At 42.9% G+C, this 13,499-nt stretch overlaps 1 protein-coding gene across 1 annotated transcript in view; it reads right to left on the bottom strand.

Moving 5' to 3' along the window:
- The window catches only part of CDK19 (cyclin dependent kinase 19), an 82,830-nt gene extending 78,740 nt beyond the window's left edge, over nucleotides 1–4,090 (bottom strand). The window contains 1 exon segment of the mRNA XM_079971692.1: nucleotides 2,305–4,090. Coding sequence (XP_079827818.1) covers nucleotides 2,305–2,432 — 128 coding nt within the window. The 5' untranslated portion in view covers nucleotides 2,433–4,090.
- Nucleotides 4,091–13,499: the final 9,409 nt, after the last annotated feature.

The following is a 13,499-nucleotide window of genomic DNA, read 5'->3' as shown; positions in this document are numbered from 1 at the left end:
ATTTAAGTTCTTTTTGTTTATTTACTCCAAAGAGATGCAGGAAGATGCTGTTAATTTCAGCCCGGCCAGTTGTAAGTATCACAGCTATTGCAGCTGCATCAAAGTAAAAGAAAAAAACACAAGTTTTAATAGATCATGCTAACGCAGTTTAAGGCTGCAATTCTAACCCCACATGTTTAGGAATAAGTACTACACTTGAGTTGGGATTGGACAGTAAGTCTCATCTAATTCCATGGCACTGTCAGTCAGTTTAATTTTTTTTTATTGTTAGTGAGGGAAGGAAAGCACAACTCAAAATTTGTGATCACACCTGATCTCTTGATAACAAAGTCGGTGGACGGAGGTTGTCTAATCATATATTTTGCTTGAATCTTTGGCGTGTGTGGACCTGAGCAACACCTGGTGTGAAACTATTGAAAACCACATGCATGAGGCTTCTGAGCATTCAAAAGGACAAGTGGAATATAAAAATAGCAAAATAAATAACAGTCAATATATTAATACAATATTTGCTGAAAAGCAGTAAAACTTTTTTGTGATTTTTTGTCTCAATATTGCTTTTTCTGGGCCTAGTATTTTGATGCCTCTGAAATCTGCCCATGCTTCAGAACAAAATGTAGAGATATTGGAACAAATATTGGTTCTCCCTCTCCCTCCTGAAAAAGCTGTTAATCCTAAAGTTGTGTTTCCCTTTTCCCTACTGCATAATAAATAGAAGGGTTCTCATCTCACGACTTGTGTTGGAAGACTACTGTGATTAACTTTGTCAATAACATAACTGAAACTGCAGGCTTGGTTCACTTACAATACATTTATTCACATGTATTGTAAAAGAAAACTACCAAGTTGAAAAGACAACACACACATAGCTATGTTGATCTATCAATGTATTACATGGGAATGTCTCTACCTACTGTGATTTTTGCTATCATTTCTACCAGTTAGCATGAAATTAATATTGAATGTCTGCAGAAGAGAGCTACTAAGTGTTGTGAATTAAGGATTTGTACACTCAATGAGACAAGCAGTCCAATCCCGTACATATTTACTCAGAAGCAAACCCTACTGTTTCATGGAGTGTATTCCAAGTAAGGGTAAATACACAGGACTGCAGACTTACCAGAAACTGGGTTTTGTGCATCCAGATTTTTGAGCCTTTGTACATACTGTAATCAAAATACCTGATTTGCCAAAGCAGAATAGTTACAAAAGGGCTTGATTTCTTTTTCATGGTGGAAACCATTGACACTATATAAACATAAAACCACTTTCAGTACTCAAGGGATTTTACATCATCAGCCTGTATATATAGCATTACAAAAATATAGATCAGAAATTTAAAGATGGGAGTATACTTTACTCTTTGTTTTCATACATTTAACCAATCCTAGATACACATATATAGAATACCGTAATAATACTGAATAGACTTTTCGATCCAGAGGAGTTCCAAAAACTATCTAGTCAAAACATCTACAAAGCATCAGGCTCCTCTCTATTCAGATATACGCCTACACAAGACAGTGCAGATTATTATTATCCAAACAGGTAATACCTGTGTCACATGAGATGTACTTGTAGGACAAGTAGTAAAAAGAATTTTTTCTCAAGCAAGTAATTTGTGCACTAACCGCAAAAACCCTTTTATTCCGAGCAGCTAATATGAATTTGGGGGGCTCTCCCCCTCAAATGTGGATCAGCTAAAATCAAACTATGATATTAAGACCTATTAATCCAACAAAGACCGTTTTCTTAGCTCCGTGACCAGAATACTATCTCAAGCTCCAAACATTCCCAGTGCCTCCGACCGAGAAAGAGGGAAATTTTGTTCCTTACTCAAATCAGGTCAAGCATTTAAATCCTAGGCTTTGAACGGCTGAGACTTGAGAGGATAGTTTTAGTCCTGCTTCAGACAGAGAAAGCACGGCTTGGGCTGGACCCTACAAAACAAACGAGGGGAGAGCGCGGGGCGAACCCGGGTCCGTCTCTTCCTGGATCCCGTTCGACCCCGAGCCTCCTTCACACCCCAAAGGCACGAGGAGCGGAAGGAGGGCTTCGCCAGCGCGGGACAAAGTTTGTTCCCGCCCTCAGCCGCCTCTAGCGGGCGGGGTTGGGGCTCGAGAAATAAAACCCGCCGTCGCCGCTGTGACAGCAATCGCGGAAAGCGGCGGGGCTTCAAAGTTCAGCCGACCTCGCCGGCGCCTCCTGGCAATCTGCGCTTCCTCGGCTCCCGCCCGGCCGGCTCCCCCCCGCTCTCCCCGACCCCCCCCCCGCCCTTCTCGAAGGAGCTCGGTTCCCTCTTACCCGTCCTTGCGCCGCGCTTTGAAGACGTGCCCGTAGGTGCCTCTGCCGACTTTGCACCCCTCGTACTCGAACAGATCCTCCACCCGCTCGCGCTCGGCCGCCAGCTTGGATTTGAACTCGTAGTCCATGTCTCTCACCCATGGAAGGGGCGGCCGCAGGGAGGGCGGGATGAGGCGGCGGGACCAGCGGCCGCGCGAGCGTCAGGGGCACGAAGCCACCGCACTGGGCACCATTTCCTTGTTTTGGGTTTTTTTTTGGGGGGGGGGTCCGCTCCGCCGCCACCCGCTTCAACTAGGGCTTCCAATAGTTAGGGCCGCAAGGGATTCTGGGCTTGGTAGTATCGGAGGAAGCGCGAGCTCGAAGGCGTCTGGGGAAGGTTGAGGAAGCGGAGACTACAGTTCCCGGCGTCGCTTGCAGCACTGAAGCCTCTGTGCGCCTGCGCATTGCAACCCGCTCCCCGGTTATTGCTGAGCGGGTGGTGGGAAGTTGCTGACTCTTCACGTTGCCGGGCAGTGGCGGGAGAGTCAGACGGTTGCTTAGAAGGGAGACGGCGGGGTCTCTCTTTGCTTCGTTTGTCCGCCTGCAGAACAATGAGTCGCAGTCGCACTCTTAAGCGGCGGGGCGGGGAACGGGGTACGGCCGAGGTCGGTCGATTGAGGGTCTCGCGCTGGAGCTTGTTTATCTCCTGAGCTGTCATTCAGGTTGTAGCCCCGCCCTTCGCTCTTACATTCGTCACCGTTGGCTAGACTTCGTCCCGCCTTTTCGCCCTTCACCATTGAGCCCGCCCAAACGCCGAATCTGAAACGCTGGCCTTTTTGTCAATCAATTGAAAGGCGGAGCTTCAAATCTGAGAGTTGGGGGAGAAAGGCTGCCGCTTCGGCCGATCTCCGCGTCGTCGTCGTCCCTCCGCAGCTCTTCCCAAGCCTTCGCGTTTCTCGCCCTTCCCCCTTCGCTCGCATATTGACAATGGCTCTGCTCACGCGCCTCTCGCTGGCTCCCACTCCCGCCTCCTCCGGCTCGCTCGCTTGACATTGCGCAGCGCTGTTTTCCTGGAGCGTCTCATGTTCTATGAACGGAGGAGCGGCAGAGCACCGGCAAAGCTCTTCTGCCCTCAAATTAATAATTAAAAGAAAAGGCAGCAGGTGCACGTTCCCAGGCGCTAGAGCTGGAAGACGCTGCCCCACAGGCAACACGTACAATATGCCTCACCGACCAGGGACTACCTTAGGACGCGGAAGGGGGTGGAGATAGGGTAGAGCAGTTTTCAAGCTGGCGTTGAGTTTAACGTCTCTTGAACATGAAGCCTAGAGACTTCGAAACTTGACGTAGAGGAACACTGCTTACAAAGATAAAATTGATTTGGCACCTATTGGTTTGCCTTCACCTCTTCCTAATGTATTTCAGGTAACTATCAGCATTCAAAAGGCATTGTTAAATGACTCATACAGTTTACTTTACATGCAGGTCTGCGCTTGCTCTGCAAGGTCTTTTCTTCAGATAATGTGAACTTACAGTTGTGCAGACTAACATATCACAAAAACTGTGTTTTCCCTTTCATATCATTTATACCTTAAAAACAAGTCATGCCAGGCAAATCTCATTTCTTTCTCTTTAAATGGAGTTACAATCTTGGTGGATCAGGGGAATGCTGTGGACACAGTGTATGTTGATTTCAGTAAGGCTTTGGACAACTACAAATACACGCACACACCGTGATATTCTTGTGAGGAAGCTGGTAAAATGTGGCTTGAATGAAGTAACTGGCTGACTGACCGAACCCAAAAGTACTCATGGACATGAGTACTCATGGACAAGAATCGACCAAATATGGATAACTAGAGGTCTGGCACCCAAGGTCAGAAAGGTGGAAATCTGCCCAAAGACCTGCTCCGACCATAACACACTGAAAATGGACATGATACTATTACCAACCGGCTCCTTTAGATGGAAGATGAATGACAATTTGCTCAGAGATCAGGAGATTATTAAGAAGGCCCAGAAAGCATTGAAGGATTACTTTGAGATAAATATGAACACTACGGTGAAAAAAAGAACTATTTGGGATGCAAGTAAAGCTGTGATGAGGGGTTTCTTGATACAACAGAATGCTGTAAGGAAGAGGATACAAAACGACAGAAAAGATTTTGGAGAAAATAAAAGAATTAGAGAAGAAGTTAAGATCAAACCCGAAGTCACAGCCGATCTTGAGAGAAATCAAACTCCATCAAGCACAATATTCTAAACTGATAAACCAGGAAATAGAGTGGAAGATTAAATTAATGAAACAAAAAACTTTTGAATCGGCAAATAAATGTGGGAAACTGCTAGCTTGGCAGTTGAAGAAGAGACAAAAATTAAATACAGTTACAAATTTGGAAATTGAAGGAAGAAACATTCAGAACCCCAAGGAGATTAGAAAGTGTTTCCAGAAATATTTCAAAAAATTATATACTCAAGGGCCGCAGGATGAGGCTGAGATTAAACAATTTTTGGAGAAAAATGGACTTAAAAAGCTGTCACAAGAAAATAGATCACTCCTGAACAGTAAAATAACACGCCAAGAGATTGAAAATGCCATTCAGAACATGAAATTGGGCAAATCTCCAGGGCCAGATGGGCTAACCTCCAAGTATTATAAGACACTAAAAGACTACTTGATACAACCACTGATGGAGGTTAGCAATGAAATTATGGAGGGGAGGAGGGCGCCGGATTCGTGGAAGGAAGCATTTATCACATTGATACCTAAATCGGATTCTGAAAAGACACAACTCAAGAACTACCGTCCCATCTCCCTGTTAAATGTGGATTACAAAATATTTGCAGATGTCCTGGCAAGTAGACTTAAAAAAGTTTTAAATGAAGTAATTCATAAAGACCAGGCAGGCTTTCTCCCAGGTAGACATATGTTTGCTAATACAAGGAACATTATTGACATTTTGGAACTTTTGCAAACAGATATAAATACAAAAGCAGTGCTAATTTTCATAGATGCGGAGAAAGCCTTTGACAATATCTCTTGGAAATTTATGAAGGGAAATTTAAAAGAAATGGGAGTGGGTCGGGGTTTTGAGAATGGGATTGAAGCAATATATTCGGAACAAAAGGCTAAATTGATAGTAAATAATGTGGTAGCAGAAGAGTTTAAAATTGAAAAAGGAACACGACAAGGCTGCCCGATCTCCCCTTTGTTATTCATAACGGTTCTGGAGGTGCTCTTGAATATGATTAGAGGGGACCGGCTGGTGGAAGGGATCCAGGTCGGAGCGAAACAATATAAACTTAAAGCTTTTGCAGATGACCTGGTTCTGACCCTGCAGGAGCCAGAATCTAGTACAATAAGAGTATTACAATTGCTTCAAGATTTTGGTCGGGTGGCGGGATTTAAACTAAATAAACAGAAAACTAAGGTGCTGGGAAAAAACTTGACAGATACAGAGTCAGAACGGTTTCAGAGAGAAACAGAATTAACTGTGGTTAAAAAAGTAAAGTACCTAGGGGTAAATATAACTGCAAAGAATTTGAGTCTATTTAAGGATAATTATGAAAAATGCTGGTCTGAAATCAAGAGAGACTTGGATAGTTGGACAAAATTGAAGCTTTCCTTGTTAGGCCGAATTGCTGCTGTTAAGATGAATGTATTGCCAAGAATGTTGTTTTTGTTTCAAACATTGCAGATTGTGGACAAGACGGAGTGCTTCCGGAAGTGGCAGAGAGATATAGCTAGATTTGTCTGGCAGGGCAAAAAGCCCAGAATTAAGTTTAAGATACTAACTGACGCGAAAGAAAGAGGGGGCTTTGCCCTGCCAGACTTAAAGTTGTACTATGAAGCCGCAGCTTTCTGCTGGCTAAAAGACTGGCTACTTCTCAAAGACACTGATGTACTGGACCTGGAAGGTTTTAACAACGCTTTTGGTTGGCATGCATATTTATGGTATGACAAGGTTAAGATCAATAAGGTTTTTAAGAATCATATTGTCAGGAAAGCAGTATTCAATGTCTGGACAAAATACAAAGACTTATTGGAAAACAAAACTCCAAGGTGGCTTTCACCTCTGGAAGCTAAGGCCCGAAAAAGACCCAATATGGAGGCCAAATGGCCAAAATATTGGGAAATATTAGAAAAAGATGGAGACAATTGGAAATTGCAGAGTTTGGAGAAAATGAAGGATAAAGTGCGAGACTGGTTACACTACGCTCAGATTAAAGAAGTTTTCAAAAATGATAAAAAGGTAGGGTTCCAGGTGGAGAAATCGAAGTTGGAAACAGAATTGTTAGAACCAAAGACTAAGGTATTATCAAGAATGTATAGCTTGCTGTTAAAATGGAATACACAAGATGAAATGGTTAAATCGGTGATGATAAAGTGGGCTCAGGACATTGGGTATAATATTATGTTTGAGGACTGGGAAAGGTTGTGGACCACTGGGCTGAACTTCACTGCATTTAATGCTCTGAAGGAAAATGTAATGAAAATGATATATAGATGGTACATGACCCCAGTTAAACTTTCCAAAATATACCATTTGTCTGATAATAAATGCTGGAAATGTAAAGAACATGAAGGAACATTCTTTCACCTCTGGTGGACCTGCCCTAAAGTGAAGGCCTTCTGGGAAATGATATATAATGAGCTGAAGAAGGTATTTAAGTATACCTTTACTAAGAAACCAGAGGCCTTCCTTCTGGGTATTGTCGGCCAGAAGGTGTTAAAGAAGGACCGAACATTTTTTATGTATGCAACAACGGCAGCAAGGATACTCATCGCTAAGAATTGGAAAACTCAAGATCTACCCACACTGGAAGACTGGCAGATGCAGCTGATGGACTATATGCAACTGGCCGAAATGACTGGTAGAATCCGAGACCTGGGAGAAGAGAGGTTTGAGGAGGACTGGAGGAAATTCAAGATTTATTTACAGAAATATTGTAATTTGGTTGAATGTTAAGAAGGATGCTAGATCATAAATAACTGCCTACCATTGAATTAGATCTGATTTCGACGATAAGTGAGAATAAGGAAAATATATTTTTTTTGGAGAATTGCTAGATTTTATTTAAAATGAGCGGAGATAATATTGCAAACAAGTGGGTAATTTGCTTGGAAAATTTTTTTTGTAACGATGTAAGTGTGAGCGGGAGATGTGAGGGAGTCCAAAGAAGTGATGAAATTATGCTATGATATAAGTAATGTCGATTATTATTTATGCATCTGTATTCAAAAAACCTTAATAAATATGTATTAAAAAAAAAAAGTACTCATTAATGGTTTCTTCTCATTCTGGTAAAAAGTGACAAGCGGGGTTCTGTCCTGGGTCCATTGTTGTTCAATGCCTTTATAAATAACTTGGACGAAGGAATTGAGGGGATTTTAGTCATGTTAGTCCACCTACCAATGCTACTTCTGTACTCTGTGAATTAAGTTTCAGCTTCTTGTACAGCATCCAGTCCTTCACAACAATGAACAGTTCACTGTTTCAACTACCTCCCTTGGTTCAGCTGAAAATGAGAGACAGGGTTGGGTGTCATCAACATACTGATTATTCTGCATATGAAATGTCCATATAACCTCCCACAGTAGCTTCATTAAGGTGTTAAATAGGGTGAAGGATAAGAAAGAACATTGTGGAACCTCTAATAACAAGTGGAGCCCTGCTAGATCAAACCATAAATAAATAGTTTACCACACTGTTCTCACATTAGCCAAGCAGATGCCTATGGGAAGCCCACAAACACAATACAAGCACAATAGCATTTTCCACATTTGTGTTTCCCAGCAACTGGTATTCAGTCACATATCACCTCCAATATTAGAGGCAGCATACAACTATAATGACTGGCAGCCTTGATAGCCTTATCCTACAATAGTTTGTCTTATTCTTTTTATGTTTGTGCAAGTTGGTGGCCAATGTTAAATCTTGTGGGATAAAATTCAATAGTTTATGTGCTGTGTAGATGACTTTGGGTTCTAATATTATGGGAAGGGGAGAAAGCCTCTCTATCCACTTTATCCACACCATGCATAATTTTATGCACTGTTTCTAACCTAAAAAGCCCCAAATGTTGTAACCTTTCCTTATATGGGAATTGGTCCTACCTTTCTATAATTTTGGTTGCCTTTTCCAACACCTTTTCCAGCTCTAAGATAGTATTTTTTATGTATGACAACCAGAAATGTTCGTACTATAATCTGGTCTCACCATCAATTTATATAACACCATTATGATTGGCAGTTTTATTTTCAGTCCCTTTCTTAAGGGACTTTATCAAAAGCTTTTTGATAAATGGCCATGTTTATGTTATTGTTGATCACCCCTAGTCATATGCATATGGACACTCTGAACTCTAAAAGGTTAGTTATATATAACTTAAATTTGCAGGAGCCATACCGATTTTGCTTCAGCCAAATTTGGTATTTTATGCTTGGTAATTCTAATTTTAACAATAGTTTTCATTACAGGTTGGTTACTTGAAAACCAATTTCCTATATATTTTCTGGATCCCTTTTTAAAAGTTGATTATATATTGACCACTTTCTGGTCCTCAGGTATTTGGCTGATCTCACATATGTTACTTTTTTTTGTTAGAAGATCAGTTATTTAAATTCAAGTTTTTAAAGGGCTCTCAAGTAGATGCTACCTCCTGGATGTGATGTCTTCATTTTTAGTTTGTCATCAAGGCCTAGAACATCAATTCTTGTCACCACCATTTGCCTCTTCAGACTCAGTTCAGGTGCAGGGATCAGCACTACAGCTTCTCTGCAATCTCCTTTTCCTCCTTTAGTACACCTTTGACTCATTTGTCATCCAAAGGACCAAACATCTCTCCAGCTAGTCTGCTGGTTCTAATATGTTATTAAATGTATTATTGTTGGTCTTTAAAAACATTTGCAATATGAAATGTTGTCTTGTTGTGTGCTTGCATTTATTTTGCCGAAGTTTCTGTACCTTTTTGTTCTCCTCATTTGGATAAGACTTACATTTTATAAAGGAAGGCTTATTTTCTATCGTGATTGGAGCATTCATTTACCCAATTGAAGTCACCCATTACATTTCCTCCTTTGGATGCCTCCTTGGTTTCTGTCTCCGTCTCAAGATCACACTGAGCATTTTGGTCAGGGGGTGATAGCATGTAAAAGGTAAAGGGACCCCTGACCATTAGGTCCAGTCGTGGCCGACTCTGGGGTTGCGGTGCTTTATTGGCCGAGGGAGCCGGAGTACAGCTTCCGGGTCATGTGGCCAGCATGACTAAGCCGCTTCTGGCAAACCAGAGCAGCACACGGAAACGCCGTTTACCTTCCTGCCGGAGCGGTACCTATTTATCTACTTGCACTTTGATGTGCTTTCGAACTGCTAGGTGGGCAGGAGCAGGGACCAAGCAGCAGGAGCTCACCCCATTGCGGGGATTCGAACCGCCAACCTTCTGATCGGCAAGTCCTAGGCTCTGTGATTTAACTCACAGCGCCACCTGCGTCCCAAGCGCCACCCGCGTCCCAGTGATAGCATGAACTCAGTACTAAATTTATATTGATGCCTTGGTATTGCCATCCACAGCAATTTTGTGGAGGAGTCTACCCCTTTTATAAGTTTTTGCTTGCTGGACCCTGTGTCCTTTGGCATGCAGAGCAACACCACCTCCAGTACACCCTCCTACTGACCTTCCCGTAGTTTACATCAAGAGATAGCTGTTTTGCACTAGTTCTCCCACTGCACTGGTTCTCTCCATCTGGTTTCAACTAGGCCCACTATATCAACACTTTCCTTTAAAACCAAGCAGAAATTGTGTGATATTCTGTACAATAAACTGGCTAGTCCCTTGCTGGCTTTCTACTGGCCTACCTGTTATTGTAAAATCCAGCGTTGAATGTAAAAACATTACAGGGAAGGGCACTGTTGTACTGTATTGCTTAACAATATTTACCAAGGGTGAAGCTATGAAATGCAAGTTGTTCAAGTTTTTGATCTTTTGCAGATCTCAGGACCAATGCTCCTGAAGCTTTTACTTGGATATAATCAAAGCATGGGACGCAGGTGGCGCTGTGGGTTAAAGCCTCAGCGCCTAGGGCTTGCCGATCGAAAGGTCGGCGGTTCGAATCCCTGCGGCGGGGTGCGCTCCTGCTGCTCGGTCCCAGCGCCTGCCAACCTAGCAGTTCGAAAGCACCTCCGGGTGCAAGTAGATAAATAGGGACCGCTTACCAGCGGGAAGGTAAACGGCGTTTCCGTGTGCGGCTCTGGCTCTGGCTCTGGCCAGAGCAGCGATGTCATGCTGGCCACGTGACCCGGAAGTGTCTCCGGACAGCGCTGGCCCCTGGCCTCTTAAGTGAGATGGGCGCACAACCCCAGAGTCTGTCAAGACTGGCCCGTACGGGCAGGGGTACCTTTACCTTTACCTTTAATCAAAGCATGATATTAATACCAGCCTACATGATGGTTGGGCACACAACTACAGAGGAATGATCTCGAAATACTGTATAATCTCTTTGGGAAACTAATTCAGCCACCAGTTTCCCCACCACCCATATGAACACAGGGCTGTCCCTGGGGGAAGTGCAGCACCTGGGGCAAATTACACTGTGTGACCCCATCTTCATCTCCCCCTGCCTACAAAAGAGGGAAGCAGAGGAGGGGAAATGCTAAAGCCCAGTGTTTGTCATAGCTTACTCACACAGTGATGAACGAACCATGGTCTTCCATTAGATCTGAAGTAGGCATTAACATTGAGGTATGAAATCAGAGCCTTACTGAGTAAAATTAATAAGAGTTTCAGTAGGTTTCTTGTACACACGTCTACTTTTAATTCCCATTGATACATTTTCACTTCTAACCTCAACACATCTTTTTACTTTTTTTGTTTTTCCCTCTCACATACAAAACATGTTAAGCTTTTCCTGAGGTACTTTTATCCTCCACTAATTCATCATAGGATAGCAATCTTAATTTAGAAAACAAATACTGTATTATGACCCACAATTCTGCTGTCTTCTGCTTTCAGATCAGAAGTAACCATTTGTTCACGCTTTTCCCAGGGAAATCTTGTGTGCACTGTCACAATTTCCCCTGAATTAAAATATATTTTCTCAGATGCAAAAGCCTCCCTATAAGCTTGTGTTGTTTGCCTGCCCCTTACACATACACTGTTCAGATGTAGAAGTAGCTTAATTTTAGATAAATTAATTCACACAGTCTCATTTGCGGAAATACAATAGCTCAAGGCAGTGGATTAATTGGATTAATTGCCATTGTGATTACTGTGTGGGATGCAGTGGCGGCTATTGGGTATTTCCTGTGATGAAATTAGCAGCAGAATGCTTATCTTCCCCTTTCCACACTTTCGGGAACTTTCATAAACTTTCATTTGTTATTATTTTAAAATAAATATATTTTGGATGCCCAGGGATAGCCCTACCATTAGACAGAATGAGGTTAACTGCCTCATGTTGCAATATGTTGTGGGGCAGCAATGGTAGTCCTCTAGCTTCTACTCCTGAATCCCACAGCTGTACTCTTCTGTTAAAGGCAGAGCTCTGTGTGCCATACTCCCCTAACTAGCCTGGTACTCTCAGGTGCAGTGGAAGACACTATTCCATTACTGGTCCAATTAGCTTCTGTACATGGAATGGTGGAGACATCATCTTGTCCTTTGCCTCAGGCAGGAAACTGTCTTGAGGCAGCCCTGTGGAAAATCCCAATGCAAGAATTCTCAACCAACTACCTCCCCCCTTTTATTTATCAATACACTGCATAATTCTATACAGTACTTGCTTACTCATAAGCCCTACTGTGAAGTTTACTGCCAAATAGGTTAATACAGGCATGGCCAAACTTGGCCCTCCAGCTGTTTTGGGACAACTCCCCTCTTCCCTAGCTAACAGGACTAGTGGTCAGGGATGATGGGAATTGTAGTCCCAAACAGTTGGAGGGCCACGTTTGGCCATGCCTGGATTAATATAAGATTGTAACTATATGTCACTGAAGCTTGTCCATCAGCTCTCAGTAGATTCCCTATATGTGAAACTGTAAGTTCTCCCTCTTGCCCTAGGGCCTATGGATGCAAAACACACCCACGCAATAAAATCAACTGTATGCAAAAAAATTGCGCATATTTGCATTTTTCCTGGGAAGTGGGTCTGTAGCTTTCATCAGATTCTCAAGTGAGTCTGTAACCCAAAAAAGTTTAAGGACCACTGTCACACAGCATAACTACGCTCTTCCAAGTTGTGTGCAGATTCATGGATTATTGTGCATTGAAAAGAACCTGAAGTTAAACATAAAACTGCAATCTTAAACATACTTACTAGGGAGTATGCACATTGAACACAGTAGGATATACCTAAATGGAAGCATGATCAGAGTGCATTGAATTATGTTGAATTATGCTTTGACTGACTGTGCAGTAATGCCCTTATATACTATTAAACTGGGGAAGATTTGCTTACTGTTGGTGGAATCCCAGTGGGTTTGGTAGAAATACATCATTGTAAATGGCTGGTTAATCTGCTTGCAGAGGACAAAATCATTGAACAGCTGCTTCAGTGAACAAGGGGGTTTCCTATAGCTTTCCTGTTCCTGAGTTACAGGTGCAGTCCAGTCCTATGCATGTTTACTCAGAGATAATTCCCAGAGAGGTCAATAGTATATTTTATACACAAGGTTCTATATATTAGGCAACACCCTATACTTTCCATTTGTCACAAATATACTGAGTCTGTCACACATTGCTGTTTTCCACCTTTAGCTTGTACTGAAAGAGCCATATTTCAGAAGGTCCCAGCAACATGCCCCAGGCACTCATGATTTAAGTGTAGTCCAAAATGCTCACTAAAACAAATGTCAGCTTTCCAGTACCTTTATACCTTCTCTCCTGAACAGAACCCCAACCCCCCTCTTCTAACCACAAACATATTTTCTGTTGCTACGCAGCTGTGTGCGGTTTCTTTGTATTCTTTCTGCAGCTATTCTCTCCCTCTTTCGCCCACTGGCTCCCGCGAGTGCCAGCCGGGGACGTTGCCTCCGTCCGCTTCGCCTTCGGGCGCACAGGCTGGAACCGTCAGTAGCACGGGGCGAGCCCGTGTCGCCTGACAGACATCTTGGAGCGTCCTATCCGTGAAGGAGATGGGCGGGACTAACCAGCAAAGACCCAATGGCGGCGCTGCGGAGGAAGGGACTCGAATACCTGTGTGCATATAAAAGCTGCTG

This window comes from Podarcis cretensis, assembly GCF_951804945.1.
Source record: "Podarcis cretensis genome assembly, chromosome: 3".
Lineage (NCBI taxonomy): Eukaryota > Metazoa > Chordata > Lepidosauria > Squamata > Lacertidae > Podarcis > Podarcis cretensis.
The sequence above is the reverse complement of the archived record's forward strand: the minus strand, read 5'-3'. Positions and strand labels throughout refer to the sequence as shown.